The sequence below is a fragment of the Petaurus breviceps genome, unplaced genomic scaffold (assembly GCF_028583685.1).
Source record: "Petaurus breviceps papuanus isolate PSGF00001 unplaced genomic scaffold, PetGlider_PUasm1.0 138, whole genome shotgun sequence".
NCBI lineage: Eukaryota > Metazoa > Chordata > Mammalia > Diprotodontia > Petauridae > Petaurus > Petaurus breviceps.
In genome coordinates, this window is record NW_027185694.1 from 9910839 (window position 1) to 9923974 (window position 13136).

Below are 13136 nucleotides of genomic sequence, written 5' to 3' on the forward strand. Positions count from 1 at the left end.
CTCTACTTTCACATTTTTTTTTTCTTTCAAGTTTGGTTCATATACATTTTTCCCATATTAATCACAAATTCATCTGATTCTACTTTTCTAATCTTTCTGCAAACAATACTTTATTCCTCCAATTATCTTTTACCATAATCCAATTCTTTCTTTTGCATTAACTATTATTACTTCTCATTAATCTTTCCTAAATGTTACCCAAGATCATATCATCCATATTCTCTACAAAATTTATTATTTTCTTACTCAAACCCATCAATTACTACTGACACTTCACACACACACACACACACATATAATCAGTCCATACCTTTGACTACTTCCTTAAAAATGCAAAAAAGGTATTTACTCCATTAATTTAATCTAGTCATCGTATTTCCTGCTTCTGACATTTCAGTTGGATTAATGTACTCACAATTTGCAAAATTCACTCTTTCTTCACTAATATTTGGAATAACCTTTGTTTGCTGAATCACTAAGCCGCATGTCTCCCATGTTTCATAAACCATAGTAGAGGACACAGATCCTTCAAAAAAGCCTTCTCTGAGAAGGTTAGGAATAGGTTCATACTTTGTTTCAACGTGCACACTCCCTATTTCCCCAAGTACTTATCTATACCAACAATATGTGTGTCTATATACATATGTGCATATGTGTATATTTTAACACATATACACACACATTAGGCATATATTGGCTTGACATTAGACTGAAATCTATTCAAGGGAAAAGATGGTTTCTTCAGTTACTCAATTTTTGATGATGGTAGAATTACTGATCTACTATAGATCTAAAAATCTGTAGAATTACATACTTAAATACTACATCTTGCACATCTGTAAGAGTGGCACCAATACTCTTCAGTAAGAGGTTTATTGAATGAACTGGAATCATTCCTCTTTGTTGTGTTGTGTCTTTACCATCATCTCTACCCGAGCTCAGTGAAACACTCAAGTGTAACTAAAAAGAAAGAAATACATAAGTAGAAAAATGCGTTATGAGATATTTCCATGTGCCTTTATGTTAAAAAACCATTTTAACCATCATTTATAAACAACATACACAAGCTCTTAAATTCTTCTTTAATTTGGTAAGTATTTAATTATTAAGGATCTCAAAATCTAAACATTAACATTATTTGCTTTCATCTTGGAATGGATGTAGAAGAAAAGTTCATCCTACTAAATTTAATGAGAATTTCAGAAAACAAAACAAATAAACAAAAACAAATGCTTTAATCTTATTAAGTATAACTATTTTAACTTCTGATAAATTTTATTTGTTCAGATTAATTGTAAAGAAACTGGAGAAAAAAGTAGATGTACAACTAGATATAAATTTTAGATCACTGAAAATTTGTTTATATTAGGAAACTAGGTTAACAATTATATAATTCAAATTTTCAAACAGGTTTTTGGATTTTATAGTATTGAGCAGTTTACAAAATGCTCTACTTATTTTGTATTTCACTTGGTCCTGTCACAAACCTTTAAAGTTGGTGCTATTTCTATATAAAATTTTCAAATGAGGAAAGTTAATACTGAGAGAGGTTGTGTAATTTGCTCAGAATTCCACAGCTAGTAACTGAGACAAAATGTGAATTCAGGACTTCCTGATTGCAAGGACAGCATTCTCTCCATAATGCTACCAAGCTGCTTCAACAAAGAACTTCAAGAAAAACATAGAAATTTTAAAACTTTGAACTAAAACTTGTTATAGTCTTATCAGTCTTCTTCAGTTCAGTAATTATATTTATTTAATCTAAAATTTCCAATGCTAAATATAATCTGAAACATTATAAATGCACAATTATATTTTTCCAAATGTTTAGACATGTGAAAAGATAAGTGAAAATGTTATATAATTGAGGACTATATTGCAGACAAACAAAGCACTGCCCATTTAGAGATTATGCTTCAATGACATTTTCCTACCATCTGGAAAAATATGATTTTGCAAATAGGAAAACTTAAGTAATAAGATGCTTATTAAATTCTTAAAAATCACAAAATTGGGAGTGTAACTGACATGAACAATAAAGTTATAATCTAAGGAGATCTTTACAGGCTAGAATGTTGTACTGCATTTTAATAAAATGAAATTTTAAAAGTACAAATAAAAAAATCAAACACTTGACTTCAAAAGATCAACCTCATAAGTACAATATCCATTAGATATGTCTAGACAATAATGGTTCGACTTAAAAAAATATTTTGATCTTTCAAAGGACTACAAGTTCAGTAAGAGGCAGTGTGATATGCAAACCCCCCAAAATAATGTCAAGGCAATAGCTTGGCTCAGATCACATCTAATACTATATTCAATTCTGGCCAACGTATTTTAGGAAACAGGAGGGCATATAAATAGAATAAAAGAATAAAATGGACAAAATCTAGAGAAGGACAACCAGGTGAAGAGCCTTGAGATGGTGCCATATAAGGATAAAAAAATACTGGAACACATAAACCAGAGAAAAGAAAACTTGTGGGGTACATAATAGCTGTTTTAAGTAGTTGAGAAGCTGTGGTGTTAAAGGTTTAAACTTATTATTTTTTTAAAGCAATTGGAGTTAAGTAACTTGCTCAAGGTTACACGTGTAGGCCAGGTGTTTCTGGGTGGGTGCTAAGTGTCTGAGCCCTGATTCGATCCCCAGGTCATCCCGACTCTGGGGCTGGTGCTCTTACTCTCTGAGCCACCTGGCCACCCCGGTTTAAACTTATTCTGCTAGGCCCCAGAAGGGGGAAAAAATGGAATAATTACTGGAAGTTGCATAAAGTCAACCCTAGGCTTGATTCAAGGAAAAAAACTTCTGAATATTTAAATTTCTCTAAAAGCAGAATTGGCTGTACTGGAAGACTCTCCCTTCACTAGAGGTCTTCATTCAAACCTGGATGAGCTTTTATTAATAATTATTACAGGAAGGAACTTGAACAAGAGGAATATGTTGGACTAGACAACTTCTGAGGTCATTTCCAAGTCCGAGGTGCTATGATTTATCTCAAGCTGTCTATATATTACTGGATAAAGATTATAATTTAAAATTATTCTACCCACAAAAATATTTTCATCCAAATATATGGATTTGCACTGAAACGATTGCCCCTAATTTATTTTTAAGAACAACCTGAACATAATGAGTTCTGACATACCTTGATAGGAGAAATATGAAAATATTCATATAAGCTGACTTGTGTTATATCTGTTAATGAGTCTGTCTGAAATCCTTCTTCAAAATATTCAACATCCTTATGGAAAAGTTCAACCTAGGAAAACAGACAGAAATTAAATATACCTCCAATCCTTGAAGCAAAGAATACAAAAACACTATTAATTTGAAAAGTGAAAAATCTTATGAAATGTATTAAATATTTTTCCAAGTATGTACAATGTATTGTGCATAATACATGGATACATTAAGTGGTCACATCTATATGTGTGGATTGATGTAAACCAGGTTGGGGAATCTGTGCCCTTAAGAAAACATGTAGACTTAAGACTGCAGGTTACCCACCCCTGAAAACATATATCTAGGGGCGGCCAGGTGGCACAGTGAATAGAGCACCAGCCCTGGAGTCAGAGGGACCTGAGTTCAAATCTGGCCTCAGACACTTAACACAAAACAAAACTAGCCGTGTGACCTTGGGCTTGTAACCTTCCAGTTAAATGACTCCAACTGCCCTACCTTTCCCCCTTTCCCCCCGCCAAAAAAAGCAAAAAGCAAAAATATATCTATAAAAATATATCTAAAAAGAAAACATTATCTATCCACACATCTGTGTGTATGTATGTATATTAGGGAAAAAACTTCAGAAAGTAAATGAGGCAAATGATATATAACCTCTTGAGTCTACAAGCTTTTAATTTTAAAATATGCTTCCATGTTGAATTGTCTTATTTTTATTTCCAAAGTAACCCCACAAATGAGGACTGGAGGGTGCTATTCCTATTTGACAGACAAGTATACTATACCACAAAGAGACCATTTAAGAATGGTTTTCCTAAGACATATAATCAATTAACACCAGAGGTATAACTGAACCTACATGTATTTTTTCCCCTGACATTGTCAAACACATTAAATAAGAGTATATCTCTGTTTTATCTATTCCTTGATGGCAATACTCAATGGGATAATGAATAAAATAATTTCTTTTTTAAATAATTGTTGATACTTCAAACAAAACTCACAGAAAATATAACCAACAAGGCACATTACTTCCAACACTTAAGCAAAATATAAGATTTGTTGCAACTAAGAATACATTATATTTCTGATGTTACCATCTGTGAAAAAAGAATGGTTTATCTTTTCCCTTGGCCTTGATGTTCCTAGAATCATTAAATCTTTGGAGTTAATACTAATGAACAAATGTTGTTTCCATAGCTCAATCTGTCAGATTCTTTTTAGGATTTAACATATAGGAGACAACTTTTAGATCTTCAAGGCTGCATTTTATAAGTTAAAAAAATAAACAGTACACACAAAGTAGAATAATAAATTTTCCATGAAAATTCATCAAGCTATAACAATTACTTACATCTGCACAGTATTTTAAGCTGTACAGAACATTTTTCCTCACAACTCCATCTCGACTACTTTTTCTCTGGCTGTCCCCCATGCCAGAAATGCTTTCAATTCTCCACTGCCTCTGATGACCTCCCTGACTTCCTTTAAGTTCCAATTAAAAGTCTACTTCCTACAGAAAGCATTTCCTTGCAAACCCTCTTAATTCCAGTGCTCCCTTTCTGTTAATTAATTTCTATTTATCCTGCATATACTTTTGATTTCTACATATTAGATTGAAAGCTTTCCCATAAAACTGAGGGCAAGGGCTGTTTTTTGACTTGTTTATTTTTTTGCATCCCTAGTGTTTAGCAGTGCCTGGCACAGAGGAGGCACTCAACAAAAAAGTTTACTGAGCTGAATTGAACTCTTTGAGGTGGGTGGTAAAGCCTCTTTTTTTCAACCACATTTTGCAGATGAAGCACGTGAGGCACAAAAAGGCTGTATGACCCACAGTCGGTTTCAGAAAGTACAGAGTAAAGCCCAGGTCTTCTGCCTCCAAGGGCAGTACTTTCTATTATATGACAATAGAGATGAAAATTGGTACAGAAAATTAGAAAATTATCCTGGAATGTATGTTTATTGTAGTCAATTCCATGAAGATAACCTTTCATGCACTACATAGGGCAGTATAATTATAACAACAAGAAATTATGGGTAGGTAGTAGCTACTGTTTTGTATGGTAAATTTTATTTTTAATTATTGGTAGAAGCAACTTTTCAAATTCTTCTGACATAGTGATGTATTTAAAATTCCATATTCTTCAATACAATTTTCTTTATATGTGTTCAGGCTTAGTTGCTTTTTTTCTTTAAATTATTTTAATTTATTTATTATTTTTTCTTTTTTTTTACTTTATCAAATGCTTTATTAAACTTCTAGTTTACATCATGCATTTCTGCAAGATTTTAAGTTACAAATTTTCTCCCCATTTTTCCCCTACCAACCACCCCAAAATAGCAATCCCACTGGACACTGCTTCCTCCAATCTGCTCTCTCCCATATCTTCTCCCATCCGCCCTCCAATTTTCCAGTAGGGCACGGTGGATCTCTATGCCCTAGTACCTATATATCTGATTTCCCAGTTACATGAAAAATAATATTAATAATATATATATATATATTTTTTTTTTAAACAGTTGATTTTAAAACTTTGAATTCCAGGTTCATTCCCTTCCTCCCTCATCACCCATCCTTACTGGGAAGTTAAGCAATTCAGTATAGGTTGTGCGTGTGTAGCTACACAAAACATTTCCCAAGTGGATATATTGTAAAAGATTGACTATATTTCCCTCCCTCCTATCCCACCTCCCACTTGTTCTATTCTCTATTTTGATCCTGTACCTTTTCAAAAGTGGGTGCTTCCAACTAACCTCCCCCCAGGCCTGCCCTCCCTTTCATCATCCCCTTCCCCCCTTCTCTCCTGTAGGGTGAGATACCCTATTTAGTGTACATGTCACTCCCTCCCTCAGACAAATTCAATGAGAATAAGGTTGATCCATTCCGTTTTGCCTTCCTGTTCTTCCCCTCCATTGTAACAGTTTTCCCTTGACTCTTCTATATGAGATAGTTTATCCCATTCAGTCTCTCCCAATCTCCCCTCATTATATTCCTTTCACCTCTTAATTTCACCTTTCAAATATCATCCCTTCTTATTAAATTGTTCCTGTGCCCTCTATCTATGTATACCTGTACACATATATACACACATTCACATATGTATTCATATGCCCATATACCCTCCTATGTATATATATACATATATAATATATATAAATATATATACACACACATTTCTATTCCCTTCAACTATTTTCATACTGAGAAAAGTTTCTTAAGTTACAATTATCATTTTTCCATGTAGGAATGTAAATAGTTCAAACTTTGATAAGTTCCTTATGATTTCTTTTCCCTGTTTACCTTCTCATGCTTCTCGAATCTTAATGTCAAATTTTCTATTCAACTCTGATTTTTTCATCAAGAATACTTGAAAGTCCTCTATCCCATTGAATGACCATATTTCCCCCTGAAACATGATACTCAATTTTGCTGGGTAGGTGATTCTTAGTTTTAATCCCAGCTCCTACATCATATTCCAATTCCTTTGATCCCTCAGTGTAGAAGCTGCCAGATCCTGTATTATCCTGATTTTGTTTCCATAGTATCCAAATTGTTTCTTAATAGCTGCTTATAATATTTTCTCCTTGATCTGGAAATTCCAGAACCTGGCTCTATAATATTCCAAGGAGTTTTCTTTTAGGGATCTTTTTCAGGAGGAAACTGGTACATTCTTTCAACCTCTATTTTGCCCTCTGGTTCTAAAACACTGGGGCAATTTTCCTTTAGAATTTCTTGAAGTATGATTTCCAGGTTCTTTTTTTTTGATCATGGCTTTCAGGTAGTCCAATAATTTTTAAATTATCTCTCCTGGATCTATTTTCCAGGTCAGTGGTTTTCCCAATGAGATATTTCACATTGCCTTCTATTTTTTCATTTCTTTGGTTTCTTGATTTCTCATAAAGTCATTAGCTTCCATTTGCTCCAATCTAATTCTGAAGGAATGATTCTCTTCAGTGAGCTTTTGAGATTCTTTTTCCATCTGGCAAATTCAACTTTTTAAGGCATTCTTCTCCTTATTGCCTTTTTTTGAGTCTCTTTTGCCATTTGAGTTAGTCTATTTTTTTAAGGTGCTATTTTCCTCAGTCAGGCTGTTGACTCTCATTTCACAATTTTCTTGCATCGTTCTCATTTCTTTTCCCAATTTTTCCTCCACTTCTCTTATTTGGTTTTCAAAATACTTCTTAAGGTCTTCTATGGCCTCTAACCAGCTTGTATTTTTCTTGGAAGCTCCTGTTCCATGCCCCAATCCTTTTTGCCCCCAAAATAGGAGTGTAAATTTGGACTGCTCTGCTTGCTTTACTTCCTTTGCTTGCTCATGTTGCCACTCAATTACTTGACTTTTGAGTTTTTTGCCACAGTAAAACTCTGCTTCTAGAGAGGACAGCTTTGTCCCAAATCACTGGCGTGTTTGCTGCTGCTGGAGCTGTTTGCTAGGTGCCCTCTGTGAGCCTCCACACTCTCTGGCAAGCTAGTCAAGCACTCAGGACCTCCACCCTAAACCACAATCCAGATCCAAGCAGGTTAAAGCCAGAGTGATTACCCCTCAGACTGGTCGCTTGGTTCCCCTACAATCTGCAAGACAGAAGTTCTGAAGCAGCCATGTGGTGGTGGCTGCATGGCCGAATCACCTCAGCTGCTTCTCCCTCCACGGGTAAAGGCCTGACCGCACTCCTGAACTCCCGGTTCACAAAGTCCACAATGAACTGACCTCTCACTTTATCCTTAGCCTCTATGTGTTGATAATTCTGGAAACTGCCATAGCTGCTGGTGATCTGAAGTCCCTCCAGCAGGTGGCTGGTTGTGGCCACCCTGGGGCTAAAACCTCGGCTCACGGGGGCTGGGCTTGGCTCCCAGAGTGCTGTGCCGGCCCCTTCCTGCCGGCCTGCTGGGCTATCTTCAGTGGGAGGGTAGCTTCTCTGTGTCATTTTGTGGGTTCTGTAGCTACAGAGTTTGTTCAGAGTCACCTTTTACATGAATTGGAGGAGGTGGAACCTGGAGACCCCCAAAAGTCCTGTTTCTACTCCACCATCTTGACTCCACCCCCCCATATTCTTTTGTTTGGTGATTTCACTACTTTCTATGAATTCAATTATTATCTATTTCAATGTTTCCTAGACCTATAGGCCTAGATCGCTTCTCTCTATAAGCTATAGTCCTGTGCCAGCAAGGACCTACTGACCATCTTCAAAAAGATGTTCCATTTATGAAAGTGTTGTCAAAATAATCTGATTTTTCTCTTTAAAATCTCCCCCAACCTGAAATTCCCTATTACTATTAATGGTACCAGGATCCAATCAATCACACAAGGACATAAACTTGGTGTCATTCTCCAATTGTCATTCTCACTAACCTCAGAAATCTAATCTCTTGTCAAATTTCTTCTACTTTTGCCTTTATAACATCTCATATATATTCCCTTCTTTCTACTTACACAGCCACCATGCTAGTTCAAGTTTTCATCCCCTCTTGCCTCAACTATTGCAAAAGCCTTCTAAATAGTCTCCCTTTCTCAAGTCTCTGCCTACTCGAGTCCACACTACACTTACCTGCCAATGTGATTTTTCTAAAGTATAAACCTGACATATACTCACAATCAATAAAACCTATTGATTCCCTATTTTCTCCAAGATCAAGTATAGTCTTTGCGAAACTCTTCACATCTCGTAGTCTCCTCAAATTTCTAGATTTTAAAAATTGCCCACTGATTATTATTTTGATTTCATAAGACCCCTTTTCCTGTCTTTCCCCAAGAATGTTCTTGACTTTTTCCTTCTCATTCTCAATGACATGTGATTCCATTTCCCCCTCCATCACTCTAAGGCAACTGAGGGTTAGACTATCTCTCCACTCTTTGTGGGTGTCTCGTATATTCCTGTGCAAAATGTACAAGTGTCCAGATCATGTTCTGCATTGCTGGCCTGTGAGTCTGGTTTCCACAGAAGTTCAGATCCTCCCCATCTTAGGGTAGAGTGTGTGAGTCCCTGATAGGTTCCCATTCTTGGGGCACAGGGGGAGTTCCTTGACATTCACAGTTATATTACCTCCCCACCACAAAGACTGTGACTTTGGTATACCAGGGAACACTCTTTCTCAGCAACTCAAGGGTCTCTGGAATAAAATTTTCCAGATATTACCAGAGAAATAGTTCTAAACTGGGGCTCAATGTCAGCAGGAAGCTAGGGCAAAAGACATCAGAGTCCCCAGTTAGTTTGAGAGAGTCTTCCAAAGGCTGGAGTCACCATGGAGAATTTAGAGTAGGAGTGGTCACTGTGCAAACTGAGGAGGGAAAAATGGGAAAACATGCTCTCCTCAGACAGGAATTGCTTCCAAAGATGGTCCTGATCCTCTTCCAGGTATTGAATGTTGCTCTGGGGCTGATTAATTTGGAGAGGGGAGACTGGCAGGCTGGGTGTTTGTGGGGTCTCACAGAAGTGAGCTAGGTTCACAGATTTATCTCCCTGCCCGTTCTTGTGAGGGGAGTAATGGATCAGAACTATACTATTCTTTCTAATCTGTTTATACTTGACTCTTCTCCATGTACTCTAAATCTATCTACACTGGCCTCCTTGCTGTTCCTTAACACTCCCTCTCTGATATCTGCAACTTTGCCCTGAGTGCCCCCATGCTTGGATCCTCTCTCTCCTCATTTCCTACCTTTAATTTACCTTGCTTCCTGTAAGAAATAGCTCAAGTCCTACCTTCTGCAGGAAGGGCCTTTCTGGTCCTCCTCTCCCAAATGCTAGTGCCCTGCCTTCACAGATTAACTTCAATCTACCCTGTCTACATTTATGCACATAATTATTAACATGCCTCCATTAGAGCTCCCATTCTAATCAGGAATTCCTGAAGAAGGATTTTTCCCTTTCTGTGTATCTCTAGTATTTAATACAGTGCCTGGCATATAGTAAGCACATAATAAGTTCTTGCTGACTGATTAATGGAGAATACAAGAACAGAGTTAATTTGGTCTAATATCTGTCATATTAATCAATAATTGGGGCAGTTAGGTGGCACAGTAGATAAAGGACTTTACCTAGAGTCAAGAAAACCAGATCTCAAAACCAGCTTCATGCATTTACTAGCTGTATGACTCTGGGTGAGTCACTTAACCCAGTTTGCCTCATTTTTTTCTTCTTTAAAATGAGCTGGAGAGGGAAATGGCAAATCACTTTAGTATGTTTGCCAAGAAAGCTCCAAAAGGAGTCACAAAGATGAGACAGGACTGAAAAGCTAACAACAAATACTCCGTCAGCTCAATGGGAGATGGATGATGGCAGCAATAACTGAAATTTATAAATACTTTAAGGCTTGCATTACACATAACATAATATGCTTCCCATGAGATTCACAACAATCCAGATGGCTTTTAATTTTATATAGAAGGAAACTGAGGCTCAGAATGGCTAAGTGACTTGATGACAGTCACAGAAGTAGCTACAATAGAGACAGTATAGTAGTACACTGGAAAAGAAAATCAGATTTGGAATCATAAACTCTATGTGACCCTGGTGAAAATCTCTCTGAGCTCATATTTCTTACTTTATAATTTGAGGGTACTGGACTGACCTCCAAGATGTCTTCATAACTCTAAACCTATGATATTACATACCTAAGGGCTGGATTTGAATTCAGTTCTTCCTGACTCTAAGACCAACACTCTCTCCAGTTCAGAAAAAGAACATACAAAAAGAAAACCAAAAGTAAGAAGTATTGCAGATGGTCTAAATTTTTAAGAACTGGGGTTTCCTCTCCCCCTTTTATACCAATTTGCCACAATCAATGTAAAGGCAGAAGGGAACAAAACTGAATGAAGTGCTGTTTTATATTCTTGTCTGTTTAGGGGCCAAAAAAACTATTAGTTGGTGGCCAGCTTTCTGTACAAACCTTTCTGTACTAATTATGGCTGGTCTTCAGAAAGCAGAATTAGTTTCATTAGGCCCATACTTGAAGCCTTTCCATCTTAGACTGTGGTGCCTGTGTTCCACTGATAAAACCTCTCAGGAATCCAAGGCCACACCCATACCACAATAAGGCATAGAGTAGGATTTTTGTACAGCTAATTAAATTACACCCCCCCCAAAAAAAAATTCTAAAGAAGTAATTTCTTAAATAACATCCTTCTAATCATAACTATTCTGTTAATATGGGTACAAAATTTTCCCTACCATAATACTCTGTAACAAAATGTTTTCTATGGACCCTATGTAGGTAATCATTCTTCAAAATAAAAATGTGTGTTGGACCATTGTAGGAAGAAACAAAGAGAGTTACAGATTACCAAAAATGAAGTTGTTTTTGTAAGATAATATATTAAAAGTGCTTTGCAAATATTAAAGCACTATATAAATATCAGCTATTGTTATCTGCCAACAAACAGCTGTAACTTTTAATCTCTTTTTTAATTCTTTCCACCTGAAGTACCCCAAGGACCTACCCTAGAAAAAATTTCCTGAAGTCCTCAATAAGCAACAAAAACGTAATAATATCCAACAGGATAAAGAAAAGAAAAGCACTGTACCTTCATAATATTACCCTCTATGATCCCTTTTGGGTTTGAAACATTTACCTTTACTTGCTAATTAACTAGATTGATATTGATGTTATTTCTGTCATATCACTAGCTATCATAACCAAGAAAAGGTGATTCCTATCAATATACATATTGGTAATGTATAACATAAATTTTTTTTAAAAAGATTCAGTCTGAATGAGGTATTTAATTACTTTTCCTTCTAATTCCTCACTCAATTTTAATAACAATTTTTCATACCTCATGTGTTTCAGTCACCTCAGCTTCTGCCATGAGATCTGCCAGAGCATAAAGAAATCCAAGATCTAATCTGAGGTCCATTTCTTGTATCAACACTTTAAAATACCTATATGAGAATGCAGAAAGTTTTTAATGAATACCAACTGAGTGCATCAAGAACAGAACTTTTAAACCAAAGGAGACCTCAACAAATTAATCAGAAATTTAATAAATACAAATTCATTGTTATGACTGCAACTATATTAAGTCATTGTAGGGTACAATAGGCAGAGATAACAAAATAATAAAAGTATGATAATAATTACTGTAATTAGCATTTATATAGCATTTTAAAATTTTTCAAAGTGCTTTCCTCACATCAACACTATTAAATAAAGCAACTATTGTTATGTTTATTTTACAGATCAGGAAACTGAAGCTCAGAAAGTGAAACTTTTTACCCGTTGTCACATCATCATCACCATCACAATTAGCATTTATAGGGGTGGCTAGGTGGCACAGTGAATAGAGCACCTGGAGTCAGGAGGACCTAAGTTCAAATCCAGCTTTAGACACTTAACACAAAAACTAGCTGTGTGGCCTTGGGCAAGTCACAACCCCAACTGCCCTCCAAAAAGAAAAAAAACAAACAAAAAAACCAATTAGCATTCATATAGTGCTTTTTGGTTAGCAAAGCATTTTACAAACATCACATTTTATCTTCACAACATTCTTAGGAGTTAGGTGGTATTTATCCCCATTTTACATCTGAGAAAAGCCTCACTAAATTAGGGTACCACAGCTAGTAAGTGTCTGAGACCACATTTGAATTCAGGTCTTCCTGACTCCAGGCCCACTGCTCTCTCCACTGTACCGGGAACTGTCCCTTCTTGCTAAGAAGTAGTGGTGTCCAAATCTGGAATTTGTTTTCTGACACTGAGACCAGCACTCATTCTATGATGCTAAGTTGTTCCCCTTTTGTTCCACTTTTAATGTAGTTTTCCACATAATGAATTTACAAAGATATTTTGTAAAAATCAGTGAGGCTTGATTCAGCACCTGAAGATGGCTGAACAGAATGAGAACTGGCTGTTCTTGTGCCCTTTTCAGGCAAAGTGAGGCGGTGCCAACTCTGCTCCATCTCTTCTTGATGGTAAAAGATCACTCCAGAACAGTACTTCTCAGAGTGTGGAGGGAAGACT

The 13136-nt window shown here is 36.2% G+C and overlaps 1 protein-coding gene across 3 annotated transcripts in view; it reads right to left on the bottom strand.

The window, feature by feature from the left end:
• Window positions 1–13136, bottom strand: part of VPS13A (vacuolar protein sorting 13 homolog A) — a 308176-nt gene that overhangs the window by 43227 nt on the left and 251813 nt on the right. For all 3 annotated transcript variants that reach the window (XM_069105632.1, XM_069105621.1, XM_069105624.1), the window contains 3 exons: window positions 11956–12061; window positions 3150–3263; window positions 815–960 (listed from right to left, as the gene is read on the bottom strand). In XM_069105632.1, coding sequence (XP_068961733.1) covers window positions 815–960; window positions 3150–3263; window positions 11956–12061 — 366 coding nt within the window. The remainder of the gene's footprint in view (window positions 1–814; window positions 961–3149; window positions 3264–11955; window positions 12062–13136) is intronic.